An 8,940-nucleotide genomic window follows, 5' to 3' on the forward strand; every position below is an offset into this window, starting at 1 on the left:
CTCTCTCTGAATGACAAGGACAATCAAACGAGCGAGCCGCGCGTGAAATGCATGCATGGCTTAATTCCATCTATCTAGAAAGAACATTAATTAATAATAATTGATTTGTTAACCAACGATCCTTCGTTCCTCCGTACGATCGACATCAACATAGTAGTAGAAGAATCCACCCATGAATTGAATTCCGAGCATGCGGGAATAGTCTATCTTCTCTTCCACGGCAGGGTCTACAATCCAGAAGGTCAATAGACGGACCAAAGAGATCCCAGCTGCTTCGAAGGTTCCTTCCTTCTGGTTTCCCTCCTTTTTCTTTGTTCTCAGCACGTGCAGTTTTTTCTTTTCTTTTCAAAAAAGAAAATTACCTTTACTTTTGACAACAACGTAAGTGGGCCAGGTGGACCTAGAGGAAAAAACACATGGGCTATGAGGCTGGTCGTAATAGAAGTATCATAAGCGTTATCATGCATATCAACTACTCCCTCCATCACAGTTAATGGGCGTATTTCCAAAACCAATTTTTTTCATAATTAGAGGAAAATATGGCGCAGGTCATTAATTAGCCTGCTGAAATTACTCCTTCCGCTTGCCTTCCTGGTGCGCATGCATGGTGTGAACTGAAACTTTAGGTGGAGGTGTGAATCGGTTTTGTTTGCATGCATGGCTGTGCGAGGCCTTTTATTGGACGGGGAGGTTACTATGCGTTTATTTGGCGATTAATTAGACACATATCCTTAACTACCGCAGCTCCAGCGCATCATTTATTCCTGCCAATCGCTAGCGACCTTGGGCCCAGAGAGATGTGAGGTACGCCCTTTAAACTGTGATGGAGGGAGTAGACTTTTTGGATGATGTGGAACACAATTAAATGAGGAAAGAGAGGTGTGTATCATATCATGATACCGTATTATATTAAATGTTCTACTACTTTATGTCATGCATGACAATTAATAAGGCAATCTAAGATACTAACTTATGATACTATGCATTACGGAGGTAGTATCATATACTAGTATCATGTGCATGATACTAGTATATGATACTCCCCATTACAACCAGCCTGAGAACATGTGCTCCAACCGACAGTTGGCCAAGCGGACTACCTAGACTCCTCCAAAACTCCTACTGGTTTGGTTTGGATTTATGGGAATTCAGACATCCGGACTGGTTCCTAGATGTTTGATGCATGATGTTGGAGAGCAAAAGGTGACCGGGCCACGCGGTCCGGACGTTTATGGGTGTTGTGATGCATGTCGTTGGAGTTGCCCTTACATGTGTATCTCATTTTGTCATTGAATACAACAGTTCTTCTCCACAAAATCCAAAATTCAAAACATATTTGATTCAGTTCGATTTCATTCATTCCTAAAAAAATTGCTAAAAAAGTGACCGCAATGCAAGTTAAATTGATGGAACAACTAATAACACTTGGTTAAACTATAAAATAATTAGCAAATAGTGGTGGATGGATTCCATGACGGGGCCTAGTTGCAGCCATGGCCACCAAGGCCATGATACCATGCCCACCGCCATGGCCACGATGGCTGGCGAGGGTGGGTTCAAGTGGGAATGCAGTCGCCTCGACGACACTGTCTCAGCTCAGTCATTCGGCAGCAGTGAGAGAGGAGGCGGGCTCGGGGTTGAAAATCCGACGCCCTCTTCTGCTTCCTCCTGCCTCGGGGTTCAGAAGATACTTGACCCACGATGGGGCAAGGGGATCTGTCTTCTCCTTCTCCTCATCCTCGAGATTGAAGACGAGGGGAACTCCTCTGGCTACGCCATTGACGAGGAAGTGGGTGTTGTATTGGAGGCCGACGAAAGGAGAAAGGGAGGTGCTGAAGAGGGATTATATGCTGCCGCAGACGCCATTAAGGAGGCAGTTGGGGAGGCGACTGACGACGGACGGTCAAGGGGCTCATCTTCCGATGAGCTGTCGTGGTATGTTCACACACCTCCCAGCTACTCACACAGCTCCTTCCGGCCTTCTCACACCCAAGCCAGGAGATGATGCCATATGGTGGCCATCCGATAGGCCGCCGCGGGAATCTGAGGGGGCCGTCATGGTATTAATGGTTGGGTGTCATCGCATGGCGCGTGGGAGGTTGGGCTACTTCAAATCCCGTGTGGGGCATGCAGGGAAGAAGCTGACACTTCTCTCCCACACTAGCAGTTCAATATGGAGCTTGTTCTAAATTGATCTCCACGGCCTCCATATATGGAGGCTAGGAGCTCATTTTTGGAGCGAGCTCCAAAAAATGTAGTGATGTGAAGGCATTGGCGACTCTGTTGGAGTGCTATTTTAAATCAAAATTAACATATTGAAAATTATTATGATGATTGAGCCAATATGCAACTCTATTTGAGTTACTCTATTAGATTGTTAAAAAGGGAAGGAGTATATTGCAAAGAAAGAGCGCTAGTGCAAAGTCAGGGTTCACGTCGACTAATAGCTCCCACCATTTCATAATGTAGTGCATATGGATTTTTTAAAAGTCAAACATTACAAATTTAGCCATATTTGTATAGATAAAATATGTACATTTAAAATACCAAATGCATATCATCGAATACATCGTCAGTTACATTTTCATGTTTATATAAACTGTTTTTGGTAAACTCGGTCAAAATTTGCTTGTTTGACTTTTCAAAAAAATTATACGTATTATATTATGAAACAAACAAATGGAGTAATAGCTGTTGTAACGCCAACAAGGAATCACCATGCATCCAACTATTGAGCAAACGGCTTGCTCTAACCGTCACAATTTAGAATTAGGTCGTAAGGAACTAGCATATCCCTTGGTGGCTAGGTTTCTCTTTCCCTTCTCCATCCTTTGGCGGCTATGGCAAACTCTCTCCTCCAGACTTCGTTGGCAAGCCCGTGGATTCAGCTCCCCTCTGCCCGCCGCTCCGACGGCCGGTGGCGGGGAAGGGAATCCCGGTGCCACCGCTTCGGTTAGCAATTTAGGTTAGAGTTTTTTAATCCTTGCAGATGCGGCGATCGGGTGGATGGCCACCCTTCTTCTTCGACTTTGTCTTCCGGGTTTTGATCCTCCTCGAGTTCGTTCATCTGGACGTAGTGGACGGAGCTCCGGCGTAGATTACTACCGTTTTCTTGGGGCGGTGAGATTAGTGTTTCTCGTCGTGTGGCAAGATTTGGTATCAGTTGCTTTAGACCTATTCAAGGGTCCAAAGACGACGACTGCACTTTCAGGCGCTGGTACTTAGGGGCACGCGCACGAAGACTTCCTTGTTGTAATCGACAAGGTCAAACCGGCTCGATAGGGGAGGGGTGACAGCGGCGTGTCGACGGCTCTTTCTGACGGCGGTAGTGATCATTTAGTGGTCTCGATATCTTGATGTAATTTTTAGTATGTTTGAGATGTTTTATACTTCCGATGAACCTTGGTAATAGATCTGAATTACTCCCTCCGTAAATTAATATAAATCATTTAGATCACCATATTAGTTTACGGAGGGAGTATTTTCAAAGAAAAAGAAAAAAGAGTCTTGCTCTACCTTGGTCCACTCCACTGCAGAGAAGCAGGGACGTGCGTGCGTGAATACTCGTGACAGAACAAGAAGAGTCAATTCAACATGTTGTCTGCATCTCTCCTCTGCCGTCCTTTACTGCCGTTGGCGACTATTCATCTGCTTGCCTTCTGGAAGAAACTACCGAGCGTTGGCTTGTCGAAGAAACACAACAAGATCGACCGGGCGCGAGAGAGAGACCAGGCCAGGTCACGGTCTAGGAGTACATTTCTCGGTTCCAAAAAAAAAGAGGAAAGCAAAACGCTACCAGTAAAGGGGTATAGTGCGAGTGAGCAGTCAAGCCCATCGACCCACGGTGTGCTGCATGCATGACGACTCAAACAATTTTGTTTTCAAGACCACACATGCATATATGAGCACCGCCGAGCGAAATCCATAAAACCATCATAATTGTGTGTCATTAGAAGAAAAAAAATCAGTTTGTGGTTTGGTCGCAAAATGCATTGAACGCAACGTTGATCATGGACCAAAAACACTAAATGCCAGTTGACCACGAATTTGACGTGGCAAAGGGGTAACGATGTTTACATTGAACATGACGCCCACCCGTCAGTCGTCTTCCTTCCCCACCACACTAGCACCCCGGCCTCTCTTTCCTCCTTAGCCCTTCCCCTCCGCTGGAAACCTCCACGCCGCCGGCCGCCCCTTGTCCTCCTTCTCTGCCCCACGAGCTCCCAACCCAGCCGCCACACAAGAGACGGGCGACCGCAGCAGGCACGCTCGCACGCCACACCTCCCTTGGCTGCAGCTGCGGGAACAATGGTCTTCATCGTGTGCATGCCCCGTCACCCACGTCCCGCTCCGACCTCGTCCCCAACCACGCCATTCGTCGCGTCGACCAAGACTGGTCCGTCGCCAACCGGTCCGGCGGTGTCGATCGAGCGGATCCCCTATCCAGGCTCCAAGCTCCTCCTCGAGGTCGTCGAGTCACCCGGTGCGCATCCGCGGTTGCCAGGATCAGGGCCTTCGCCATGGACAACAAGCGGCTAGCTGCTTCACATCCATATGTGATTTGGTTTGGATTACAAACTTTTTCCACTCGAGATGATGCGGTCCCATCAACTGGGATTGACTGACACATGGGGTCATAGACCAGATGGCCCGCATGACCCTAAGTCACCGTTCATCCAAATACCTGCAAATCAGAGGCAAACCCAGAGAAGATTTGTGGGCGTTCGTACCTCCACCATGTAGGCGCCCAACACCCTAGACCCACATAAAATCCTCATCACGCGTCCTGTTCTAGAAACTCTCCACCCATTCATGTCGATATGCCGTTCCAAAGTGGGCGTGACTGCATGACATGAATAACGGTCTGGCCGACGCGATTGGATGGCTGACTGACGTCGCTTCATTGCTTCAATGCAGACGTGGAGAAAAGTGGGATCGGCCAATCTGGCTTTTGAAATAGGATGGCCACGCCGACAAACCCTACATAGCATCATCTTGTTCATGCCTCCTACATCTCCTCTCCGCCGAACTCCACTCTGCAATGATGGGAAAGTTCGACAGCGGCTCCTGGTGGTTTCAGCGCCCACGCGCGCGGGGGGTGGGGGGTGTGGGGGGGGGGGGGGGGGCTGAGGTCGTCCGGATCGTGGCACCGCCGATGCTCTTTGGGCACATCGGCAGCCACGGTGATGGAAGAGGTTGTGCTCTCCTCGGACGGCAAAGAGCTACAACAGCCGCCCTTCCTCGCCGAGGCCGCACACATGGACGAGGATCTCTCGACTAGATGTTGCTCTTGGTAGAGCAGTCGTGCCATGACCGTGGTCCGACGCCTCCCTCATCGCAGCGCAACGTCCACGTCAAGCAGGATTCACCCTCGTCGCCGGTGCAGCGCTTCCACGACATCCAAATCGGACGATGCATGAAGGATGAGCTCTCGTCGCCATGGTGCAACATGGTCAGGTTGTTCTTCTAGTCGGCCCTGTCGCATAGATTTCGATGCGGCAGGAACCGGCGCCGTTATCGTCGCCTCGTCGGTCCGGGAGCTAGTGGCACGGTGAAGATGGGTTGGCTCCTCCACTACCTTGGACGTGTCGGCGGCGACGGCTCCTCCTCGCACAACATGATGGCCTCCCACAAGGCAACAGTTGAGCAGGCGCCCCGGGACTGGGACCTTGCGGACCCCGACCTTGTGTTGGCTTGGGCCGAGGACATGTCTGAGACCACCGCACCGACATCCACCCAACGTCGGCACTAAATCAGCAACTAGCTGTTCAGAATAGTGATGGTCGAATCCGAGCATGCCACCCATGTTCTCGCCAAGGGAAGGTCGGGCGTGTCGGGCCGGCGTTCATGGGCGACCATCGCCGCCAGGACAACATGGCTGAGCACCTGTGCTAGGTTGTGGAGGCAGTCGATTGGTTACGCCGCAAGCGGCGGCTGATCAAGGCTGTCGTGACTTGTACGGGCCATTCGGTCATTGGAACGACGACGCCGGCAGAGGTGCCGCCGGCCAAAGCTGCCATGCGTACGAGGTCACCGTCCGATACCTCGTAGTTTAGTTAAATTTCACTTGGTGTACTTCTTTAAATTTCATCTTTTCAGGATTAAAAATTTCAAAGTTTAATAAATATCGTCGGCTTGCATGAATTTCATTGAACACGAGTTGCGCATGCGATCGGATGACCGGCTTCTCTACCAATCTCCACGAACAGGTCCAGACGAGCCCACGAATGTTTGGGGTGTCCATACGTCCGATTGGACGTATGACGTTATGCAATAGGTATGATGCCAAGTTGATCAAAGCGATTGCTTCCCTCCCCCCTCCCTCCCGGGAAGGCGACTAGAGAAAACCTTCCTTCCCTTGATCTTCGCTGATGAGCATATGAATTTGCCTCCCCTCCACCTACCACCCCAGCGGCCGGTGGTGGGGAGGGGATTTCTGGTGCCTCGTCTCCGCTAGTAGATAGGTAGGGTTTTAGTTCTCTCAGGGGCGGGGTTTGGATGGATGGCGGTGCTTCTTATTTGAGTCAGTTTTCCGGGCTCCAATCCTCCTCAAGTTCGTTCGCTGGGACAGACTAGACGGAGTTTCATCGTAGATTCCTGCCAGCTCCTCGGGGCGGCGAGGTTAGGATTTCTCGCCGCGCGTACGAAACGGCGATATTTGATGTCAAATTCTTCAAATCGATCAAGGATTCAACGACGACGACTGCGGCCTTGGGGCGCTGGTTCTTAGAGGCATGCGCACGAATACTTCTCAACTGTCATCGACAAGGTCAGGCAGGCTTCAGTATGGGAGCGGCGACAGCGGCCCGTCGGCGGTTCGTTCTCGCAGCGGCAATGGTCGTTCGGTGGTCCATGAAACTTGATATAATTTTTATTATGTTCAAGATGTTTTTGTACTTTCGGTAAATTTCTATAATAGATGTGATCTCTTTGATAAAAAAAGGTACGATGTTGGCGATGCCCTAAGCCTCGATGCCGCGCTCGTGCGCTGGTTTTTCTTTTTTTGTGAGCGATGACCTCGTTGCCGCCCCACGGCGCTGGAACCGTATGGGTGTCGACGTGGCCCCGTTGCCGCACCGCAACGCCTGGCTTTGTCGTCGTCTGGCCCAGGAGGCCGCCACGCCGCACCGCGCGCCATCACGAACCCAAAGTCACCAACCCAGCCCGACTTGTGAAGAGGCGACACGGCCCACCAGCCAGCCACGCCCCTCCCTCCCCTCCCTCCCCTCCCCCGCGGCTGCCATGGCGGCCACGCTCCTCCGCCGGGCGCTCCAGCTCCGCCGCGCCCTCCCCTCTCCAGCTTCCTTGCGCACCCTCCTCCCCGCGGCCTCCAGCCGCCTCCTCTCCGTCACCGCCTCCACCCAGCAGAACACCGCCGGCACCGCCATCGACCTCTCCAACGACGAGAGCCGCCGCCGCCTAGTCAACAGGTGCCCTCCTATCCGATCGTTCCCTCGAATATTCAGCCTCTGGGCGACCAAGTACGTTTGCTGATCGAGGGGCCGCGCACGTCCTCGTATACCTGCGTGCGTGCGTGCGTGCAGTCTGATGTACAGGAGCAAGCAGAGGGGCTTCCTGGAGCTGGACCTGGTGCTCGGGACCTGGGTGGAGCAGCACGTCCGCTCCATGGACGAGGCCAACATCCGCTCCCTGCTCCAGATCCTCGACCTCGTGAGCTTTCCTGCCCCTCCCCCTTTACTGAACTAGCTCGTCACCCAATTGCTTTTCTGTGTTACTATGGTTTGCTGTAACATACTTCAGACTTAAAAAAAAATCAGCTAGTAGGGATATTCTTGGTTTCTGAATAATCTTTCTCCAGTGTGATGGTAATAGCATAATGTTTCTTTGTCCTGGATTCATCACTTCAGCCTGTTTGTGTCACGCTTGACCCAGTTAAATTGGTCAGGAACCACCCCACCAGCTTATATGATATGTACTGGTAAAAAATGTCAGTGGGAATGTTCAGTGTGATGTGAGTCATGCTGCAAGTATCAGATGTAGTTTGATGTCCCTCGGTCAGTTCGCAAAAATTGAATAGACAAACACTTCTATTACATCTCATGTTCAGGGTTTAGTGTCGAGATTTTACCTGTGTTACAGCCAATCATTCTCAAAAGCACATGCATATTAACAATGTTGTTCCTCTGTAGTGTTATCTGATTTTGTTGTAAAGTACTGCATAACCCAGCTGTGTTAGACTTGTCCATCCCTTATGGTAACAATATGTAGAATTACCAGCTGAATGTGAACAAAGCGTTCCTAGTTGCTTCACAAAATATCTAGTTGGTGTGGTATCTGTCCAGTCTGTCTGCATGATTTAGTTTCTTGATCAGCATAATCAGATAGTCCCTCCATACATGGCGTCCGCACATTCCAGTGTTCAACTTTGACCATCAATTTGACCAGTGAAACATATATTATGTTCCACAAAAACCTGTACCGTTTAATTCATACAAAAAAAAGTTTCCAATGGTATAATTTTTATGGCACATTACTCATATATTATTCGTCTAATTGATGGTCAATGCTAAATCACAAAAAGCAAGGGCGCCATGTGAATTGCGGTGGAGGAAGTACCAATTTCACCCCCATCAAGGTTTTTTTAAACCAAGTTTTTGTAGTGTATTGTTCATATCCCCTTTAGATATTTGGTGATCACAGTTAGAGTTGACATTAGAATCTTGGGGCAATTGTAGTTTGTAGAACCGTAAGATATTCTTCCAGATGGTACAGTAATTTTTCCTTTCCAGCTCATATATAATTTTCTTTCAGAACTCTCTAGTGTGTAGATTATGTTTCTAACCAGTTGGTCATTAGTGCTACCTCTATACATTATGACAGTTCCTTGCTATCTCTGCTGCTTTAATAATAATCCCTGAAGCCTAGTGCACTGCTTGCTGAGCTTCTTCCGTATTACAGACCTACGGTCCTCAAATCCTT

General features: G+C 49.7%; 1 protein-coding gene across 1 annotated transcript in view; it reads left to right on the forward strand.

The window, feature by feature from the left end:
* The first annotated feature begins 7,170 nt into the window (after positions 1 to 7,170).
* The window catches only part of LOC123105472 (succinate dehydrogenase assembly factor 2, mitochondrial), a 3,208-nt gene continuing 1,438 nt past the window's right edge, over positions 7,171 to 8,940 (forward strand). Inside the window, exons 1-2 of the mRNA XM_044527546.1 lie at positions 7,171 to 7,430; positions 7,545 to 7,671. Coding sequence (XP_044383481.1) covers positions 7,243 to 7,430; positions 7,545 to 7,671 — 315 coding nt within the window. The 5' untranslated portion in view covers positions 7,171 to 7,242. The remainder of the gene's footprint in view (positions 7,431 to 7,544; positions 7,672 to 8,940) is intronic.

Source organism: Triticum aestivum, chromosome 5A (assembly GCF_018294505.1).
Source record: "Triticum aestivum cultivar Chinese Spring chromosome 5A, IWGSC CS RefSeq v2.1, whole genome shotgun sequence".
NCBI classification, from domain to species: domain Eukaryota; kingdom Viridiplantae; phylum Streptophyta; class Magnoliopsida; order Poales; family Poaceae; genus Triticum; species Triticum aestivum.